Here is a 23462-nt window from a genome sequence, read left to right on the forward strand (position 1 = left end):
TGGTAATCATATGCAGAAGAATGAATCTTACCATATGTAAAAATTAATATGGGTTAAGTGCTTATGTCTGAAACTATAAAAAATGGTAGATAAAATCTTTGTATAAATGCTTCTGGATATTTGTCTAGGCAAAGATTTTTTTGGTAAGCTCTGAAAAGCAGAGGCAACGAAAGCAAAAATAGACATAAGTTCATACATCTAGCTAAAATGCTTTTGCACAATGGAGGTAACAAAATAGTGAAACCAAAATTATAATGGGAAAAAAACTGATAACTATGTTTTTTACAGGGATGAGAATATATATTCACATCATCAGAAGGCAAGCAAATAATCTGATTTTAAAGGATAGATTAAAAGAAGGCATAAGTTGCCAAGAGGTATATGTAAAAATTTTCATCGTCACTAATCATCACAGAAGTGCAATTTTAAGCCACAATGGAAAGTTGTGCAATTAAAACAAATACATAAAAGACAAATAACAGATGGTGGTGAGCATGCATACAATTGGTTATGCTCATTTACTGTTTCTGAGAATGTAAATTTGTATAGCCATTCTTGAAAACAGTATTGTGTTGTCTCATAAAACAAATGATGTAACCACTATACTGTGTCAATTCCACTGTTCAGTGTTTATCACAATGAAAGGTATCAGTATATTAGGGGGATATTTTCATCCATCTTCTTATTGCAGCTCTATTCACAATAGCTTTTGAATTAACCCGAAAGTTCATCAAGGGGTGCATGAAAAATGGCAATATTATATATATGCACTATTGAAAATTGTTCATTAAAAGGAACAAAATCATATCACTTTCAGTAACATGACTGGAATTGGAGGTCATTATGGTAAGTGAAAGAAGCCAAGCACAAAAAAATAAACACCGCGTGTTCTCACGTATATGTTAAAATACAAAACAGTTGATCTGATTGGTGTGCAGAGTTGATTGCTGGTTACTGAATGATCTTCTATTCAAGGGAGGAAGACAATTTTGACTAATGAGTACAAAAACAAGTAGAATAAATAAGTCCTAATATTTGATAGTACAGTAAGGTGACAACAGTAAACAGTATTTCATGTTATTGTTTAAGGTTGCTGAAATAGAGGAATTATAATGTTCCTAACATAAAAAGAGACTAATGTTTGGGGTGGTGCATGTTTCAACTACCCTAGTTCAATTACTACTGACTGTATGCATGTATCAAAATACCACATGTACCCTCTAAAATGTAAAACTTTTATGTATCCAGGTGAATATTCAAAATTCAGAGATTAGTGTAAAAATGTTACAGCTTATTTTTCCATCAAAATTGTTATTAAAATGGCTTATCAGATGTTTTTGTTGTCTCCTGGAACCACCAAATATCTATAGTAGATACACAAAAAATAAAAAGTAAGACATTTTAAAACACCACAAGATAAAAATAATTACAAGATAGTGGGAGAATAAAAAAATGAAGGAAGGATCTAGTAATAAACAAGAAAGAAATTTACAAACTTATTTCTTTAAATATTAACAATATTTTGAATGTAAATGGAATAAATTCTTCATTCAAAATAGAGTAGCAGAATGGATATTATAAAATACTGCCTATAAGACACTCACTTCACTTGTAAGGACACATGGACTGAAAGTAATGGGATGAAAAACTATTGTATAGAAATTGAAAGCAAACGAGTATCAGTAGCTAAACTTATTCCATCAAACTATACATGAAGCCAGAAACCATAAAATTTGGGAAATAAGTTTATTACATAATGGTAAAAGGGGTTAATTCAGCAAGAGGTTATAGTAATTGTAAATACATATACACCCAAAACAGAAGTGCCCAATCACATAAAACAAATGCAATAAGTTCTGAGTGGACAGATAGATTGCCATACAATAATAATAGGGGACTTAAGTACTGAAGTTTCAGCAATGGGCAGATCATCTGGATCTGACTTACACTACATCTGGCTTACACTACACTTCATGCCAAATAAAGCAAACTGACATATACAGAATACTTCGTCTAACAGCGGCACAATCTACATTCTTCTCTACAGAAGATGGATCTTTGTGTAGGCCTTATGTTAGGAATCAAGACTAGTTTTAATAATATAGAAATTATACCACATTTTTAAGCACATTGCATGAACCTAGGAACTATTAGTAGAATGAACATTAGAATGTTCACGAACACATAGAAATTAAACAATATGCTTTTGAATAATGAATGGGTGAATCATTAAATCCAAATGGAAGTTAAAAAATATTTTGACAAATGAAAGATGAAACACAAGACACCAATATTTGTGATACCAGAAAAGTAATTAAAAAATAACCTTGTGTTACACCTGAAGCAACTATTAATATAATGGGAAGAACAAACAGTCCAAATTTTACAGAAGGAAGCATGTAATAAAGAGCAGCGTAGAATAAATGAAAAAACTTGTACTCATACAACGTATGCAAATCCAGTCATGAGAAAGAATATCTGAAGAGACCAATAACAAGTAAATTGTATCCATAATAAAAATCTCCTATCAAATATATGCCCATAGTGCTTCACTGCTAATTTCTGTCAAACCTAATTCCACTTTATATTAAGAGGATTATTCGCCATGTTCAAATGGGATTTGTCCCTCTGAGGCAAGGATGTTCTAAATAGTCTTATAAAGGAGGAGGGACACCACCATTCTATCATCTCAACAGATTTAAAAATAAAAGTTTTATAGAATTTGATATAATAAAAGCTGTCAACCAATTAGGCATAGAAGGAATGTATCTTTATACCATATAGGCAGTAAATGAAATACCCACAACTAACATCATAATCAATGAAGGAAACATGAAATATTTTCTTCGGAGGTAAAGAAGAAAATTATGCCCACTCTCAGCACCTCATTCAACCTAGTTCAGGATGTTCTAGCCAGTACAGTTAGGCAAGAGAAGGAAATTAAAGGCATTCAGATTGGAAAAGAGGGAGGCAAATTGGGCTTGTGTGGAGATGACCTGAACTTATGTGTAGAAAATACACTCTCCCAGCCGGACGCGGTGGCTCATGCCTGTAATCCCAGCACTTTGGGAGGTCAAGGCGGGTGGATCATGAGGTCAGGAGATCGAGACCATCCTGGCTAACACGGTGAAACCCCGTCTCTACTAAAAAAAAAAACAAAAAAATAAATTAGCCGGGCATGGTTGCAGGCACCTGTAGTCCCAGCTACTCAGGAGGCTGAGGCAGAAGAATGGCGTGAACCTGGGAGGCAGAGCTTGCAGTGAGCTGAGATCGTGCCACTGCACTCCAGCCTGGGCGACAGAGCAAGACTCTGTCTCAAAAAAAAAAAAAAAAAAGAAAGAAAGAAAGAAAATACACTCTTCCCTTAAAACCTTTTGGAAGTGATAAAGAAATTCAGTAAAATTGCATAATACACAACAGACATACAAAAACCTATAGAATTTCTATATCCCACCGGTGGGTAATTTCAAAAAGAAAACAAGAAATGAGTGTCATTGACAATAGCTTACAAAAGTACCAAGGAAGAGATCTGAACAAGCCAAAGATTTCTGTAATGAAAACTCTTTAAAAAATAATTCATTTTGTAATAAAAGCAGTGAAGGAAGAAATTGATGACACAAATGAGTAGAAATATATTTTATATTTATGGGTTAGAATAATTTATATCTTAAAATATATATACTACTCAAAGCAATTTATTGATCTCTGCATCCCTATTAAATTTCTGATATTATGTTAGTTTTGCCTATAAACAGAAGAAAATAATTCTAAAATTTGTATGGAGCAACAAAAATCTTAAATGAAAAAATATTAAAGAAAATGAAGAGATCCAGGGTAATTGAAGTATCTGGCTTTAATACAGACTACAAAATTATAGTAACCAGAAAAGCATTGTCTGGCATAAGACAGACACAGACACAACTGGAGCAGAGTAGAAAGGAAATAAACTAAAGCTCTTAAACATAACTGATTTTTTACAAACTTGCCAGGAGCACACTTCAGTGAAAATAAAACATTTACCGTGTAAATGGTACTGGGACAATTTGATAATTACATGCAAAAGAATTAGAAGTCTACATCTAAAAATACACAAAAATTAACTCCAAATTAAATAAATAATTAAATGTAAAATTGGAAACTATGAAACTTCTTGAAGAAAATGGGAGAAATGATTCATGATATTTTGCTGGGCAAGGATTTAGAAATGAGACCTGAACTTTTCAGGGAATAAAAGGAAAAATAACCAAATGAGAGTACATCAAAGTTTAAAGCTTTTGCACAGCAAAAGAGTATTAAGAGTGAGGAGTCAATTTACAGTATCGGAGAAAATATCAATTTACAGTATTGGAGAAAATATTTGCAAACAGTACATGTGACAAAGAGTTAAGAAGATACAACTAACATAATTCAATAGCAAGAAAAAAGTAATATGAATTTTAAAAAATTGGCAAAAATTGCTGACTGCTTCACTCCTGGAACCTTCACTAACCAGATCCAGGCAGCCTTCTGGGAGCCACGGCTTGTGGTTACTGACCCCAGGGCTGACCACCAGCCTCTCACGGAGGCATCTTATGTTAACCTACTTACCATTGCTCTGTGTAACACAGATTCTCCTCTGCGCTATGTGGACATTGCCATCCCATGCAACAACAAGGGAGCTCACTCAGTGGGTTTGATGTGGTGGATGCTGGCTCAGGAAGTTCTGTGCATGCGTGGCGCCATTTCCCGTGAACACCCTTGGGAGGTCATGCCTGATCTCTACTTCTACAGAGATCCTGAAGAGATTGAAAAAGAAGAGCAGGCTGCTGCTGAAAAGGCAGTGACCAAGGAGGAATTTCAGGGTGAATGGACTGCTCCAGCTCCTGAGTTCACTGCTACTCAGCCTGAGCCTGCCACGGAAGCCTGGTCTGCAGCTCCAACTACTCAGGCCACTGAATGGGTAGGAGCAACCACTGAATGGTCTTAAGCTGTTCTTGCATGGGCTCTTAAGCAACATGGAAAAATGGTTGATGGAAAATAAACGTCAGTTTCTAAAAGTTGTGAAAAAAAAAAACAAAAAAATTGGCAAAAGACCTGAATAGACATTTTTGAAGGGAATAAATACAAATGACCAACATGTACATGAAAAAATGCCCAGTATCACTAACATTCTGGAAAACACAAATCCAAATCCACAAGAAAATACCACTTCCAGTTAGAATTGCTAATCAAAAAGACAAAAGTTACACTATTGGTGAGGGAGTGGACAAATCAGGATATTTACACACTGTTGCTGTGATTGTTAATTAGTGTAGCCAATGTGGAAAATAGTTGGGAGGTTTCTTAAAAATTATAAACAGAACTAATGCATGATCCCAGAATCCTCCTATCAAGCATACACCCAAAGATAATAAGATATCTGTACTGCCATATTTATTTTAGTAGTATTTACAGTGGCTAGGATATGGGATTAACCTAAGTGTCCCACAGTGGGTAACAGTCAAAGAAAATGTTATATATTTATATACAAAGTACAATACTTTCCAGCCATAAAAAATAATGAAATCCTGTAATTTGCAATAACATGAATAAATTTTGAAGGCAGCATTTTAACCATAATAAGCTAGATACTGAATGACTAATGCTGTATTATCTTACTCATATGGATACTAAGAAAATAAAAATTTGATATCCTAAAGTCAGAGAGTAGAACTGTGGTTCTACCCTACAGGGGAGGGGCCTTTGATTTGGCCCATTAGGTACAAAGTGACAATTAGAGAAGACGAGTAAATTATTCTGTTCTTTCACACACTATCATGACTATGGTTAAATGTAAAATACTGTATATTTCAAAAGAGAATAGACACTTTTCAACGTTTTCACCACAAAGAAATGATAACTGCATGTGACTGGATTAATATGCAACCTAAATATATACGAAAACATCACACTGAATTCAATAAATACATGCAATTATAATTTTGAGATAATTAATGAAAAAGAAAATTTTAAAAATTATGACAAGCAGAGGCCAATATCTATGATGAGCATAGACACGCAAATCCTCTACAACAAACTAGCAACCTGAATTCAACAGTGCATTTTAAACATTTTATTTTTCATAATCAAGTGGTATTCATCCCAGTGATGCAAAAATGATTGTATATATGGAAATTAATGTTATGCATTACACTAACAGAACAAAGGATTAAAACTATATGATCATCTCAGTCAATATCATAAAAGCATTTGAGAATATTTATAATTTTTTCATGGTAACAATTCAAACATTTAGGCACAGAATTGGGTCTCCCTATTCCCTGAGACAGAACCACATTGAAAATAGGACAAACAGTAACCCTGAAATGGCCTCTAACAATGATTAAACTTAGTGAGGAAGGAATGTTGAAGACTGAGTGGCTGAAATCTAGGCCACTAGTGCAATAAATCCCATGATTTTAAAACCTAGAGCTAACATGTTATTCAGAGGGGAAAACATAAAAAGCTTTTCCTCGAATAAAAAACACATCACAAATGCCCAATCTCATCACTTGCATTCAACATAGTACTGGAAGTTTTCACCACAGCAACAAGTCAAGAAAATAAAAAGCATTTAACTTGGAATGAGTTATTTTTTATTTATTTATTTATTTTTTTACAGATGACATGATGGTATGTACAGAAAACGCTTAAGAATTTCACCAAAAACAGGTCTACAAAAGGAATTAAATATCACTGGAGGAGACAAATGCAACAAAAACAAATTAGTAATGTTTCTATAATCAAACAGCAAGCTATCTGACACAAATCAAGAAAACAATCCCATTTACAATATCTAACAAAAAATAAAATATTTAGAATTAAATTACCCAAGGAATTGTAATGCCTACACACTACATATTAAAAATTTTTACTTTTATTGCATGTGGCTTTATTATGTTTCTCAGATATCATGGTGGGTTTTTTTTTTAAACCCACCCATGTGGCAACCCTCCATCCAGCAAGTCAGTTGGTGCCATTTTTTCCAGCAGCACTGTGTTGACTTTGTGTCTCTATACCACATTTTGTTAATTTTCCACTTTTCTTTATTATTGTTAGGTATAGTAAGTGAACTTTCTTCAGAATTCTTATTACCATTTTTATTGTGATATTGAACTATGAATCTCGCTTATGTAAAATCATGAACTTAATCAGCAAATGTTGTGTTTCTTCTGACTGCTTTTCTGATGAGTTGTTACCTCATCTTGTTTCTCCACCTAGGGCCTCCCTATTGCCTGAGACAGAAACATATTGAATATAGGAGACACAGTAATCCTGAAATGGCCTCTAATTGTTTAAGTGGTAGGAAGACTTGCACTTTCTTCACCTTATATCAAAATCTCAAAATGATTAAACTTAGTGAGGAAGGCACGTGGCAGGCTGAGCGGCTGAAGTCTAGGCCTCTTGCACCAAATAGCAAAGTTGTGAAAGCAAAGGAAAAGTTCTTGAAAAAAATTAAAAGTGTTACTTCACTAAATACATAAATATTGAGAAAGCCAAACAGCCTTATTGCTGATATGGAGAATATTTTAGTGATTCATATGGAAGATCAAACAAGTTATAACATACCATCAAGCCAACGCCTAATCCAGAGCAAGGCCCTATGTCTTTTCAATTCTCTGGAAATGGAGTGCCAGTGGGTTTTTTTTTTTAATTGTTATACTTTAAGTTCTAGGGTACATGTACACAACGTGCAGGTTTGTTACATACGTATACATGTGCCATGTTGGTGTGCTGCACCGATTAACTCGTCATTTACATTAGGTATATCTCCTAATGCCAACCCTCCCCCTCCCCCCACCCCACAACAGGCCCCAGTGTGTGATGTTCCCCTTCCTGTGTCCAAGTGTTCTCATTGTTCAATTCCCACCTATGAGTGAGAACATGCAGTGTTTGTTTTTTTGTCCTTGTGATAGTTTGCTGAGAATGATGGTTTCCAGCTTCATCCATGTCCCTACAAAGGACATGAACTCATCATTTTTTATGGCTGCATAGTATTCCATGGTGTATATGTGCCACATTTTCTTAATCTAGTTCATCACTGATGGACATTTGGGTTGGTTCCAAGTCTTTGCTATTGTGAATAGTGCCATAAAAAAACATACGTGTGCATGTGTCTTTATAGCAGCATGATTTATAATCCTTTGGGTACATACCCAGTAAGGGGATGGCTGGGTTAAATGGTATTTCTACTTCTAGATCCCTGAGGAATCACCACACTGACTTCCACAATGGTTGAACTAGTTTACAGTCCCACCAACAGTGTAAAAGTGTTCCTATTTCTCCATATCCTCTCCAGCACCTGTTGTTTCCTGACTTTTTAATGATTGCCATTCTAACTGGTGTGAGATGGTATCTCATTGTGGTTTTGATTTGCATTTCTCTGATGGCCAGTGATGATGAGCATTTTTTCATATGTCTGTTGGCTGCATAAAAGTCTTCTTTTAAGAAGTGTCTGTTCATATCTTTTGCCCACTTTTTGATGGGGTTGTTTGTTTTTTTCTTGTAAATTGGTTTGAGTTCTTTGTAGATTCTGGATATTAGCCCTTTGTCAGAGGAGCAGATTGCAAAAATTTTCTCCCATTCTGTAGGTTGCCTGTTCACTCTGATGGTAGTTTCTTTTGCTGTGCAGAAGCTCTTTAGTTTAATTAGATCCCATTTGTCAATTTTGGCTTTTGTTGCCATTGCTTTTGGTGTTTTAGACATGAAGTCATTGCCCATGCCTATGTCCTGAATGGTATTGCATAGGATTTCTTCTAGGGTTTTTATGGTTTTAGGTCTAACATTTAAGTCTTTAATCCATCTTGGATTAATTTTTGTAGAAGGTGTAAGGAAGGGATCCAGTTTCAGCTTTCTACATCTGGCTAGCCAGTTTTCCCAGCACCATTTATTAAATAGGGAATCCTTTCCACATTTCTTGTTTTTTATCAGGTTTGTCAAAGATCAGATGGCTGTAGATGTGTGGTATTATTTCTGAGGGCTCCGTTCTGTTCCATTGGTCTGGATCTCTGCTTTGGTACCAGTACCATGCTGTTTTGGTTACTGTAGCCTTGTAGTATAGTTTGAAATCCAGTAGCATGATGCCTCCAGCTTTGTTCTTTTGGCTTAGGATTGACTTGGCAATGTGAGTCCTTTTTTGGTTCCATATGAACGTTAAAGTAGTTTTTTCCAATTCTGTGAAGAAAGTCATTGGTAGCTTGATGGGGATGGCATTGAATCTATAAATTATCTTGGGCAGTATGGCCATTTTCACAATATTGATTCTTCCTATCCATTTGCACAGATAGGATCAATTTGCATGTTCTTCCATTTGTTTGTATCCTCTTTTCTTTCATTGAGCAGTGGTTTGTAGTTCTTGTTGAAGAGGTCCTTCACATCCCTTGTAAGTTGGATTCCTAGGTATTTTATTCTCTTTGAAGCAATTGTGAATGGGAGTTCACTCATGATTTGGCTGTTTGTCTGTTATTGGTGTGTAAGAATGCTTGTGATTTTTGCACATTGATTTTGTATCCTGAGACTTTGCTGAAGTTGCTTATCAGCTTTAGGAGATTTTGGGCTGAGACAATGGGGTTTTCTAGATATACAATCATGTCATCTGCAAACAGGGACAATTTGACTTCCTCTTTTCCTAATTGAATACCCTTCATTTCTTTCTCCTGGCTGATTGCCCTGGCCAGAACTTCCAACACTATGTTGAATAGGAGTGGTGAGAGAGGGCATCCCTGTCTTGTGCCCATTTTCAAAGGGAATGCTTCCAGCTTTTGCCCATTCAGTATGATATTGACTGTGGGTTTGTCATAAATAGCTCTTATTATTTTGAGATATGTCCCATCAATACCTAATTTATTGAGAGTTTTTAGCATGAAGAGTTGTTGAATTTTCTCAAAGGCCTTTTCTGCATCTATTGAGATAATCATGTGGTTTTTGTTCTTGGTTCTGTTTATATGCTGGATTATGTTTACTGATTTGCGTATGTTGAACCAGCCTTGTATCCCAGGGATGAAGCCCACTTGATTATGTTGGATAAGCTTTCTTATATGCTGCTGGATTCAGTTTGCCAGTATTTTATTGGGGATTTTTGCATTGATGTTCATCAGAGACATTGGTCTAAAATTCTCTTTTTTCTGTTGTGTCTCTGCCAGGCTTTGGTATCAGGGTGATACTGTCCTCATAAAATGAGTTAGGGAGGATTCCCTCTTTTTCTATTGATTGGAATAATTTCAGAGGGAATGGTACAAACTCTGCCTTGTACCTCTGGTAGAATTTGGCTGTAAATCCGTCTGGTCCTGGACTTTTTTTGGTTGATAAGCTATTAATTATTGCCTCAATTTCAGAGCCTGTTATTGGTGTATTCAGAGATTCAACTTCTTCCTGGTTTAGTCTTGGGAGGGTATATGTGTTGAGTAATTTATCCATTTCTTCTAGATTTTCTAGTTTATTTGTGTAGAGGTGTTTATAGTATTCTCTGATGGTAGTTTGTGTTTCTGTGGGATCGGTGGTGATATCCCCTTTATCATTTTTTATTGCATCTATTTGATTCTTCTCTCTTTTCTTTTCTTCTTTATTACTCTTGCTAGTCTATCCATTTTGTTGATCTTTTTCAAAAAACCAGCTCCTGGATTCATTGATTTCTTTGAAGGGTTTTTTGTGTCTTTATCTCCTTCAGTTCTGCTCTGATCTTAGTTATTTCTTGCCTTCTACTGGCTTTTGAATGTGTTTGCTCTTGCTTCTCTAGTTCTTTTAATTGTGATGTTAGGGTGTCAATTTTAGATCTTTCCTGCTTTCTCTTGTGGGCATTTAGTGCTATAAATTTCCCTGTACACACTGCTTTGAATGTGTCCCAGATATTCTGGTATGTTGTGTCTTTCTTCTCATTGGTTTCGAAGAACATCTTTATTTCTGCCTTCATTTCGTTATGTACCCAGTAGTCTTTCAGGAGCAGGTTTTTCAGTTTCCATGTAGTTGAATGGGTTTGAGTAAGTTTCTTAATCCTGAGTTCTAATTTGATTACACTGTAGTCTGAGAGACAGTTTGTTATAATTTCTGTTCTTTTACCTTTGCTGAGGAGTGCTTTACTTCCAACTATGTGGTCGATTTAGGAATAAGTGTGATGTGGTGCTGAGAAGAATGTATATTCTGTTGATTTGGGGTGGAGAGTTCTGTAGATGTCTATTAGGTCTGCTTGGTGCAGAGCTGAGTTCAATTCCTGGATATCCTTGTTAACTTTCTGTCTCATTGATCTTTCTAATGTTGACTGTGGGGTGTTAAAGTCTCCCATTATTATTGTGTGGGCGTCTAAGTCTCTTTGTAGGTATCTAAGGACTTGCTTCATGAATCTGGGTGCTCCTGTATTGGGTGCATATATATTTAGGATAGTTACCTCTTCTTGTTGAATTGATCCCTTTACCATTATGTAATGGCCTTCTTTGTCTCTTTTGATCTTTGTTGGTTTAAAGTCTGTTTTATCAGAGACTAGGATTGCAACCCCTGCCTTTTTTTGTTTTCCTTTTGCTTGGTAGATCTCCCTCCATCCTTTTATTTTGAGCCTATGTGTATCTCTGCATGTGAGATGGGTTTCCTGAATACAGCACACTGATGGGTCTTGACTCTTTATCCAATTTGCCAGTCTGTGCCTTTTAATTGGGAGCATTTAGCCCATTTACATTTAAGGTTAATATTGTTATGTGTGAATTTGATCCTGTCATTATGATGTTAGCTGGTTATTTTGCTCGTTAGTTGATGCAGTTTCTTCCTAGCCTCGATGGTCTTTTCAATTGGCATGATTTTGCAGTGGCTGGTACCGGTTGTTCCTTTCCATGTTTAGTGCTTCCTTCAGGAGCTCTTTTAGGGCAGACCTGGTGGTGACAAAATCTCTCAGCATTTCCTTGTCTGTAAAGTATTTTATTTCTCCTTCACTTATGAAGCTTAGTTTGGCTGGATATGAAATTCTGGGTTGAAAATTCTTTTCTTTAAGAATGTTGAATATTGGCCTCCACTCTCTTCTGGCTTGTAGAGTTTCTGCCGAGAGATCAACTGTTAGTCTGATGGGCTTCCCTTTGTGGGTATCCCGACCTTTCTCTCTGGCTGCCCTGAAGACTTTTTCCTTCATTTCAACTTTGGTGAGTCTGACAATTATGTGTCTTGGAGTTGCTCTTCTCGAGAAGTATCTTTGTGGAGTTCTCTGTATTTCCTGAATTTGAATGTTGGCCTCCCTTCCTAGGTTTGGGAAGTTCTCCTGGATAATACCCTGCAGAGTGTTTTCCAACTTGGTTCCATTCTCCCCATCACTTTCAGGTACACCAATCAGACGTAGATTTGGTCTTTTCACATAGTCCCATATTTCTTGGAGGCTTTGTTCATTTCTTTTTATTCTTTTTTCTCTAAATTTCTCATTTCATTTCATTCATGTGATCTTCAATCCCTGATACCCTTTCTTCCAGTTGATCGAATCAGCTACTGAAGCTTGTGCATTTGTCATGTAGTTCTCGTGCCATGGTTTTCAGCTCCATCAGGTCCTTTAAGGACTTCTCTCCACTGGTTATTCTAGTTAGCCATTCATCTAATCTTTTTTCAAGGTTTTTAACTTCTTTGCAATGGGTTCGAACTTCCTCCTTTAGCTCAGAGAAGTTTGATTGTCTGAAGCCTTCTTCTCTCAATTCATCAAGGTCATTCTCCCTCCAGCTTTGTTCCATTGATGGAGAGGAGGTGCATTCCTTTGGAGGGGGAGAGGTGCTCTGATTTTTAGAATTTTCAGTTTTTCTGCTCTGCTTTTTCCCCATCTTTGTGGTTTTATCTACCTTTGGTCTTTGATGATGGTGACGTACAGATGGGGTTTTTGTGTGCATGTCCTTTCTGTTTGTTAGTTTTCCTTCTAACAGTCAGGACACTTAGCTGCAGGTCTGTTGGAGTTTGCTGGAGGTCCACCCCAGACCCTGTTTGCCTGGGTATCAGCAGCAGTGGCTGCAGAACAGCAAATATTGCTGAACAGAAAATGTTGCTGCCTGATCATTCCTCTGGAAGTTTCATCTCAGAGGGGTACCTGGCTGTGTGAGGTGTCAGTCTGCTCCTGCTGGGGGGGTTCCTCCCAGTTAGGCTATTCGGGGGTCAGGGACCCACTTGAGGAGGTAGTCTGTCCATTTTCAGATTTCAAACTCTGTGCTGGGAGAATGACCACTCTCTTCAAAGCTGTCAGACAGGGACATTTAAGTCTTCAGAGGTTTCTGCTGCCTTTTGTTCGGCTATGCCCTGCTCCCAGAGGTGGAGTCTACAGAGGCAGGGAGGCCTCCTTGAGCTGCGGTGGGCTCCATCCAGTTCGAGCTTCCCAGCTACTTTGTTTACCTACTCAAGCCTTGGCAATGGTGGGCGCCCCTCCCCCAGCCTCGCTGCCACCTTGCAGTTCGATCTCAGACTGCTGTGCTAGGAATGAGTGAGGATCCGTGGGCGTGGGACCCTCTGATCCAGGCGTGGGATATAATCTCCTGGTGTGCTGTTTCCTAAGACCATTGGAAAAGTGCAGTATTACGGTGGGAGTGACCTGATTTTCCAGGTGCTGTCAGTCACACCTTTGCTTGGCTAGGAAAGGGAATTCCCTGATCCCTTGCACTTCCTGGGTGAGGCAATGCCTTGCCCTGCTTTGGCTCTTGCTCAGTGCACTGCACCCACTTTCCTGCACCCACTCTCCAACAAGCCACAGTGAGATGAACCCGGTACCTCAGTTGTAAATGCAGAAACCACGACCATCTTCTGCATCGCTCATGCTGGGAGCTGTAGACTGGAGCTGTTCCTATTTGGCCATCTTCTTCTTCTTCTTTTTTTTTTTTTTTTAAGAGATTTAATTGGTTCATGGTTCCACAGGTTATACAGGAAGCATCCCTGGGGATGCCTCAGGAAACTTTCAATCATGGTAGAAGGGGAAGCAAGCACATCTTACATGGCTGGAGCAGGACGAAGAGAGTGAAGTGGGAGGTGCTACACACTTTTAAACAATCAGATCTCGTGAGAACTTGCTATCATGAGAACAGCTAGGGGGAAATGTGCTTCCATGATCCAATTACCTCCCAGCAGGCCCCTCCCGCAACATTGGGGATTACAATTTGACATGATATTTGGGTGGAGACACAAATCCAAACCACATCACCATCTCAAATTAACTTCTGTCTATGGTATAAGGTAGGAGACAACATTGTTATTTTCCATACTGATGTCTAGTTGTTCAGCACCATTTGTTAAAAAGACTTTCTTTTCCCATTGGATTGCTTTGGCACCTTTGTCTGTACATTAATTAATCATACAAGGATGGATCTGTTTTGGTTTCTGTTCTTCTTTTTTTTAATACTTTAAGTTCTGGGGTGCATGTGCAGAATGTGCAGGTTTGTTACATAGGTATACATGTGCCATGGTGGTTTGCTGCACCTATCAACCTGTCATCTACATTAGGTATTTCTCTTAATGCTATCCCACCTCTAGTGCCCCACCTCTCTAACAGGCCCTGGTGTGTGATGTTCCACTCCCTGTGTCCATGTGTTCTCATTGTTCAACTCCCATTTATGAGTGAGAACATGCAGTGTTTGGTTTTCTGTTCTTGTTAGTTTGCTAAGAATGATGGTTTCTAGCTTCATCCATGTCCCTGCAAAGGACATGAATTCATCCTTTTTTATGGCTGCATAGTATTCCATGGTGGATATGTGCAACAATTTCTTTATCCAGTCTATCATTGATGGGCATTTGGGTTGGCTCCAAGTCTTTGCTATTGTGAACAGAGCCACAATGAACATACGTGTGCATGTGTCTTTATAGTAGAATGACTTATAATCCTTTGGGTATATACTCAGTAATGGGATTGCTGGGTCAAATGGTATTTCTAATTCTAGATCCTTGAGGAATCACCACACTATCTTCCATAATGGTTGAACTAATTTACACTCCCACCAACAGTGTAAAAGTGTTCCTATTTCTCCACAGCCTCTCCAGCATCTGTTGTTTCCTGACTTTTTAATGATTGCCATTCTAACTGGTGTGAGATGGTATCTCATTGTGGTTTCAATTTGCATTTCCCTAATGACAAGTGATGATGAGCTTTTTTTCATGTTTGTTGGCTGTGTAAATGTCTTCTTTTGAGAAGTGCCTGTTCATATCCTTTGCCAACTTTTTGATGGGGTTGTTCCTTTTTTTCTTGTAAATTTCTTTCAGTTCTTTGTAGATTCTGGATAGTAGCCCTTTGTCAGATGGATAGATTGCAAAAATTTTCTCCCATTCTGTGGGTTGCCTGTTCACTCTGATGATAGTTTCTTTTCCTGTGCAGAAGCTCTTTAGTTTAATTAGATCCTATTTGTCAATTTTGGCTTTTGTTGCTTTAGTCCTGAAGTCTTTGCCCATGCCTATGTCCTGAATGGTATTGCCTAGGTTTTCTTCTAGGGATTTTAGCATTTTAGGTCTTCTGTTTCAGTCTTTAATCCATATTAATTTTTGTATAAGGTGTAAGGAAAGGGTCCAGTTTCAGTTTTCTGCATATGGCTAGCCAGCTTTCCCAATACCATTTATTAAATATGGAATCCTTTCCCCATTGCTTGTTTTTGTCAAGTTTGTCAAAGATCAGATGGTTGTAGATGTGTGGTTATTTCTGAGGCCTCTGTTATGTTCCATTGGTCTATATCTCTGTTTTGGTACCAGTACCATGCTGTTTTGGTTACTGTAGACTTGTAGTATAGTTTAAAGTCAGGAAGTGTGATGCCTCCAGCTTTATTCTTTTTTTTTTTTAGGATTGTCTTGGCTATATGGGCTCTTTTCTGGTTCCATATGAAATTTAAAGTAATTTTTTCTAATTCTGTTAAGAAAGTACATGGTAGCTTGATGGGGACAGCATTGAATCTATAAATTACTTTGGTCAGTATGGCCATTTTCATAATATTGATTCTTCTTATCCAGGAGCATGGAATGTTTTTCCGTTTATTTGTGTCCTCTCTTATTTCCTTGAGCAGTGGTTTGTAGTCTCTTTGAAGAGGTCCTTCACCTCCCTGGTAAGTTGTATTCCTAGGTATGTTATTCTTTTTGTAGCAATTGTGAATGTGGGTTCACTCACGATTTGGCTCTCTGCTTGCCTGTTATTGGTTTGTAGGAATGATTGTGATTTTTGTACATTGATTTTGTATCCTGAGACTTTGCTGAAGTTGCTTATCAGCTTAAGGAGATTTCGCGCTGATACAATGGGGTTTTCTAAATATACAGTCATGTCATCTGCAAACAGAGACAATGTGATGTCCTCTCTTCCTATTTGAATATCATTTATTTCTTTCTCTTGCCTTATTTCCCTGGCCAGAATTTCCAATACTATGTTGAATAGGAGTGGTGAGAGAGGGCATCCTTTTCTTGTGCTGGTTTTCAAAGGGTATGCTTCCAGTTTTTGCTCATTCAGTATGATATTGGCTGTGGGTTTTTCATAAATAGCTCTTATTATTTTGAGATAGGGTCCACCAATACCTAGTTTATTGAGAGTTTTTAGCATGAAGGGGTGTTGAATTTTGTTGAAGGCCTTTTCTGCATCTATTGAGATAATCATGTGGTCTTTGTCATTGCTTCTCTTTATGTGATGCATTATGCTTATTGATTTGCCTATGTTGAACCAGACTTGCATCCCAGGGATGAAGCCGACTTGATCATGGTAGATAAGCTTTTTGATGTGCTGCTGTATTTGGTTGGCCACTATTTTATCGAGGATTTTCGCATCAATGTTCATCAGGGATATTGGCCTGAAATTTTCTTTTTTTGTTGTGTCTCTGCCAGGTTTTGGTATCGGGATGATGCTGGCCTCATAAAATGAGTTAGGGAGGAGTCTCTCTTTTTCCGTTGTTTGGAATAGTTTCAGAAGGAATGCATGTGTCCAGGAATTTATCCATTTCTACTGGATTTTCTAGTTTATTTGTATAGAGGTGTTTATAGTATTATCTGATTGTAATTTGTATTCTTGTGGGATCAGTGGTGATATCATTTTATCATTTTTTATTGCATCTATTTGATTCTTCTCTCTCTTCTTGTTTATTAGTTTGGCTAGCAGTCTATTTATTTTGTTGATCTTTTCAAAAAACCAGCTCCTGGATTCACTGATTTTTTTTTTTTTAAGTTTTTTACTGTCTCTATCTCCTTCAGTTCTGCTCTGATCTTAGTTATTTCTTGTCTTCTGCTAGCTGTTGAATTTGTTCACTCTTGCTTCTCTAGTTTTTTAAATTGTAATTTTAGGGTGTCAATTTTAGATCTTTCCTGCTTTCTCTTGTTGGCATTTGGTGCTATAAATTTCCCTCTTAACACTGCTTTAGCTGTGTCCCAGAGATTCTGGTACGTTGTGTCTTTGTTCTCATTGGTTTCAAAGAATATCTTTATTTTTCTGCCTTAATTTCATTACTCACCCAGTAGTCATTCAGGAGCAGGTTGTTCAATTTCCATGTAGTTTTGTGGTTTTGAGTGAATTTCTTAATCCTGAGTTCTAATTTGATTGCACTGTGGTCTGAGAGACTGTTATGATTTCCATTCTTTTGCATTTGCTGAGGAGTGTTTTACTTCCAGTTATGTGGTCAATTTTAGAATAAGTGCCATGTGATGCTGAGAAAAATGTATATTCTGTTGATTTTTGGTTGAGGGTTCTGTAGATGTCTATTAGTTCTGCTTGGTCCAGAGCTGAGTTCAAGTCCTGAATATTCTTGTTAATTTTCTCTCTCATTGATCTGTCTAATATTGACAGTGGGGTGTGAAAGTCTCCCACTATTGTGTGGGAATCTAAGTCTCTTTGTAGGTCTCTAGGAATTTGCTTTATTAATCTGGGTGCTCCTGTATTGAATGCATATATATTTAGGAGTTACCTCTTCTTGCTGCATTGATCCCTTTACCATTATGTAATGCCCTTTTTTGTCTCTTTTGATCTTTGTTGGCTTAAAGTCTTTTTTATCAGGGACTGGGATTGCAACCCCTGCCTTTTTTTTTTTTTTTGCTTTCCATTTGCTTGGTAAATATTCCTCCATCCCTTTATTTTGAGCCTATGTGCATCTTTGCACATGAGATGGGTCTCCTGAATACAGCACACCGACGGGTCTTGACTGTTTATCCAATTTGCCAGTCTGTGTCTTTTAATTGGGGTATTTAGCCTGTTTATATTTAAGGTTAGTATTGTGTGTGAATTTGATCCTCTCTTTATGATGCTAGCTGGTTATTTTCCACATTAGTTGATGCAGTTTCTTCATAGTATCGATGGCCTTTACAATTTGGTATGTTTTTGCAGTGGCTGGTATCCGTTGTTCCTTTTTATGTGTAGTGCTTTTTTCAGGAGTTCTTGTAAGGCAGGCCTGGTGGAGACAAAATGTCAGAATTTGCTTCTGTAAATGATTTTATTTCTTCACTTATGAAGCTTAGTTTGGCTGGATATGAAATTCTGAGTTGAAAATTCTTTTTTTACAGAATGTTGAATATTGGCCCCCCACTCTCTTCTAGCTTGTAGGGTTTCTGCAGAGAGATTTGCTGTTAGTCTGATGGGCTTCCCTTTGTGGGTAAGTCGAACTTTCTCTCTGGTTGCCCTTAACATTTTTTCCTTCATTTCAACCTTGGTGAATCTGACAATTATGTGTCTTGGAGTTGCCCTTCTTGAAGAGTATCTTTGTGGTGTCCTGTATATTTCCCCAATTTGAATGTTGGTCTGTCTTGCTAGGTTGGGGGAATTCTCCTGGATAATATCCTGAAGAGTGTTTTCCAAATTGGTTCCATTCTCCACGTCACTTTTAGGGACCCCAATCAATCATAGATTTGGGCTTTTCACATAGTCCCATATTTCTTGGAGGCTTTGTTCATGCCTTTTCATTCTTTTTTTCTCTAATCTTGTCTTCTCACTTTATTTCATTAAGTTGACCTTCAATCTCTGGTATCCCTTCTACTGCTTGAAGGAGAATCTCTCTGCAGAAACTCTACAATCAATTCATCTATTGACATTTGTGTATGCTTCATGAAGTTTTCGTGCTGTGTTTTTTGGCTCCATCAGGTCATTTATGTTCTTCTCTAAACTCGTTATTCTAGTTAGCAATTCCTCTAACCTTTTCTCAAGGTTCTTAGTTTCACTGCATTGTGTTAGAACATGCTCCTTTAGCTTAGAGGAGTTTGTTATTACCCACGTTCTGAAGCCTACTTCTGTCAATTTGTTAAACTCATTCTCCGTCCAGTTTTGTTCCCTTGCTGGCGAGGAGTTGTGATCCTTTGGAGGAGAAGAGGTGTTCTGGTTTTTGGAATTTTCAGCCTTTTGCACTGGTTTTTCCTCATCATCATGGATTTATCTACCTTTGGTCTTTGACGTTGGTGACCTTTGGATGGGGTTTTTGTGTGGAAGTCCTTTTTGTTGATGTTGATGCTATTCCTTTCTGTTTGTTAGTTTTCCTTCTAACAGTCATGCCACTCAGCTGCAGGTCTGCTGCAGTTTGCTGGAGGGCCACTCCAGACCCTATTTGCCTGGGTATCACCAGTGGAGGCTGCAGAACTGCAAAGATTGCTGCCTGTTTCTTCCTTTGGAAGCTTCATCCCAGAGGGGCACCTGCCAGATGCCAGCTGGAGCCCTCTTGTATGAGGTGTCTGTTAACCCCTTCTGGGAGGTGTCTCCTAGTCAGGAGGCACAGGGGTCAGGGACCCACTTGAGGAGGCCATCTTTCCCTTAGCAGAGCTCGAGCACTGTGCTGGGAGATTTTCTGCTATTTTCAGAGCCGGTAGGTGGGAATGTTTAAGTCTGCTGAAGCTGCACCCACAGCTGCCCCTTTCCCCAGGTGCTCTGTCCCAGGGAGCTGGGAGTTTTTTCTATAAACACCTGACTGGGGCTGCTGCCTTTCTTTCAGAGATGCCCTGCCCAGAGAGGAGGAATCTAGAGAGGCAGTCTGGCTACAGTTTTTGCTGAACTGTGGTGGGCTCTGCCCAGTTTGAACTTCCTGGCAGCTTTGTTTACACTGACAGCAGAAAACTGCCTAACCAAGCCTCAGTATCAGCAGATGCCTCTACCCCCACCAAGCTTGTGTGTCCCAGGTCAACTTCAGACTGCTGTGCTGGTAGCGAGAATTTCAAGCCCATGGAACTTAGCTTGATGCGCCTTGTTGGGGTGGGATCCACTGAGCTAGACCACTTGGCTCCCTGGCTTCAGCCCCCTTTCTAGGGGGAGTCAACAGTTCTGTCTTGCTGGTGTTCCAGGTGCCACTGGGGTATGAAAAGAAACTGCAGCTATCTCAGTGTCTGCCCAAACAGCCACCCAATTTTGTGCTTGAAGCCCAGGGCCCTGGTAGCATAGGCACCTGAGGGAATCTCCTGATCTGTGGGTTGCAAAGACCATGGGAAAAGCATAGTATCTGGGCTGGACTGCACCATTTTTCACGGCACAGTCCCTCACAGCTTCCCTTGGCTAGGGAAGGGAGTCCCTTGACCCCTTGTGTTTCCTGGGTGAGGCAACACCCCACCCTGCTCAGCTGGCCCTTCGTGGGCTGCACCCACTGTCTAACCAATCCCAATGAGATGAGCTGGGTACCTCAGTTGGAAATGCAGAAATCATCCTCCTTCTGTGATGAGCTCACTGGGATCTTCAGACCACAGCTGTTATTATTCAGCCACCTTGCCTGCCACCCCCTAAAGCTTTTTATTATTTTCCCATTTCTCAGGTTGTCCACTGAATTTTTTATCTTGTTTCTTGCAGCAATAAAGAGCCACAATGTTGAATTTACCTAATTGTTTGCCACCAACTAATTGTTTTTGACAGTGAGTTAGGTGAGAAGCATTTTTGTAGAGATCCAAATCAAGTCAGGTGACTCTGAGGACAGCAAAACTGCCAGTTTACCATGCTGTGATACTGAGTGTTGGGGGATGGGGTGGTGAATGGGAACAGTTGTAAGTTAAAATGCCAAGGGCCAGGCTGGGCGCAGTGGCTCATGCCTGTAATCCCAGCACTTTGGGAGGCCAAGGTGGGTGGATCATGAGGTCAGGAGATTGAGACCATCCTGGCTAACATGGTGAAACCCCATCTCTACTAAAAATACAAAAAATTAGCCGGGCGTGGTGGTGGGTGCCTGTAGTCCCAGCTACTCGGGAGGCTGAGGCAGGAGACTGGAGTAAACCTGGGAGGCAGAGCTTGCAGCGAGCCGAGATCCAGCCACTGCACTCCAGCCTGGGCGACAGAGCGAGACTCAATCTCAAAAAAAAAAAAAAAAAAAAAAGCCAAGGGCCCCACCATTTTCACCAAGGTTTGTTTTTTGTTGAATAAATGCTTTTTAATTTGTTGTATGTTTTTGATTAGTTTCAACACATCTGAAATCGTGTTTTATATCATCAATATTGGTCACCTGTTTGGGAAAAAGTTTTTGCTAATTTCTTTACCATTTGGTGTGAACTGCCTCAAAAATAGATATTTTAACTGAATTAAAATGAATCCACAATATGTGAACATTTATGAGATGTTTACTAAACTGATGCTTATAAAACTTATAGCTTTATATGTTTATATTATAAAAGAAAAAAATTGAAATCAATGATATGTCTCCACCATATGGAACTACAGAAATAAAAGCAAATTAAATCCAAGGCAAAAAGAAGAAAGAAAATAACAAAGATGATAGCAGAAGTAATTTAAATTCAAAATAAAAAAATTATTGAAAACAAAATATGCTTTCATAAAATGATAAATTAATGGCCAAGCGTGGTGGCTCATGCCTGTAATCCCAGCACTTTGGGAGGCTGAGGTGGGCAGATCACAAAGTCAGGAGATCAAGACCACCCTCACCAACATAGTGAAACCCCATCTCTACTAAAAATACAAACATTAGCTGGGCGTGGTGGCACATGCCTGTAATCCCAGCTACTTGAGAGGCTGAGGCAGGAGAATTGCTTGAACCAGGGAGCCGGGGGCTGCAGTGAGCTGAGATCACGCCACTGCACCACAGCCTGGCCACAGAGCAAGACTCTGTCTTGGGCCAGGCGCAGTGGCTCACACCTGTAATCCCAACACTTTGGGAGGCCAAGGTGAGAGGATCACGAGGTCAGGAGATCAAGACCATCCTGGCTAACATGGTGAAACCCCGTCTCTACTAAAAATACAAAACTTAGCCAGGCATGGTGGTGGGCACCTGTAATCCTAGCTACTCAGGAGGCTGAGGCAGGAGAATCACTTGAACCTGGGAGGCAGAGGTTGCAGTGAGCCGAGATTGCACCACTGCACTCCAGCCTGGGCAACAGAGCTAGACCCCATCTCAAAAAAAAAAATACAAAAATTAGCCAAGTGTGCTGGCACACACCTGTAGTCCCAGCTACTTGGGAGGCTGAGATGAGAGGATCACCTGAGCCTAGATGTCAAGGCAACGGCGAGCCATGATTGCGCCACTGCACTCCAACCTGGGTGACAGAGTAAGACTCTGTCTCAAACCAAAAATAAAAAGAAAATTTGAGAAAAATAATTCTTGGGGCCTATTTAATCACTTCCTAGAAAAAATTGTTGACATCACTCCTAGAGTCCCAGGAGAGCAACACTAAATGCAACTTAGTTAAAAATTTTTCTGTCATAGCCATACACACTATATTCTAAATACACACACATAAGCACATTAGATACATATTCACACACAGTAGGTAGAAACACATACAGAGGAAAAAAATATATATATATATATCCTATGTCTTTCCTAGACAGCCCTTTCTGACTAAAAAAGTATACTTTTGTGCCATTCAGAGAAAATTTCAGTCACCTAAAAACCTCATAAATGGAGAAAATCTGTCTATAGTAAAACAGCAGTCTGAAGCTCTGTGGGGTAATTATGGCCTCCAGGGCTCTACCAAGTAAAGAAAGCTGTGGCTGTAGCTTTCATACTCGGGAGGCTGAGGCAGGAGAATGGCATGAACCCGGGAGGTGGAGCTTGCAGTGAGTCGAGATGGTGCCACTGCACTCCAGCCTGGATGACAGAGAAAGAGCAAGACTCTGTCTCAAAAAAAAAAAAAAAAAAAAAAAAAAAGAAAAAGAAAAGACTCTGTCTCAAAAATAAATAAAATAAATAAATAAATAAATAAAACAAGCAAGACTTACAGTGAAAAAAACCATACAGATTGGAAAGGAAGGAAAAATACTGTCTCTATTCACAGATGATGTGACTATTTATGTAAAATATTCCCAAAGAATATACAAAAATTTCTATTAAAATTAATGAATTTAGCAAGATTGCAGGATTAAAGGTCAATGTACAAAAATTAGTTGTAAAGGAGGCCAGGCTCTCTCACAAAATCTAATGATACGTGCCACATCCAAGGTTCTGAAGAGCAAACAGACCACAGGTTTACCTCCACTACATCTCATCAGAACAACGCTTGCTGGCATGGGAAGCCAGCCCAGCCACCCCACCCCTGCCTGAGCTTTTGGGCTAGTAACAGCTCTGCATTTCCCTGGGACAGAGCTCCCAGAGGTA

General features: G+C 38.8%; 1 protein-coding gene and 1 pseudogene across 1 annotated transcript; both read left to right on the plus strand.

Moving 5' to 3' along the window:
* LOC129024245 (alanyl-tRNA editing protein Aarsd1-like) overlaps positions 1–23462 on the plus strand; it is a 129451-nt pseudogene that overhangs the window by 83738 nt on the left and 22251 nt on the right.
* Positions 4415–6664, plus strand: LOC129024244 (small ribosomal subunit protein uS2B-like). Its single transcript, XM_063659977.1, has 2 exons — positions 4415–4939; positions 6641–6664. Exons 1-2 carry the CDS (start codon positions 4430–4432, stop codon positions 6647–6649), a joined length of 519 nt encoding a protein of 172 aa, XP_063516047.1. The 5' UTR covers positions 4415–4429; the 3' UTR covers positions 6650–6664.

Source organism: Pongo pygmaeus, chromosome X (assembly GCF_028885625.2).
Source record: "Pongo pygmaeus isolate AG05252 chromosome X, NHGRI_mPonPyg2-v2.0_pri, whole genome shotgun sequence".
NCBI classification, from domain to species: Eukaryota; Metazoa; Chordata; class Mammalia; order Primates; family Hominidae; genus Pongo; species Pongo pygmaeus.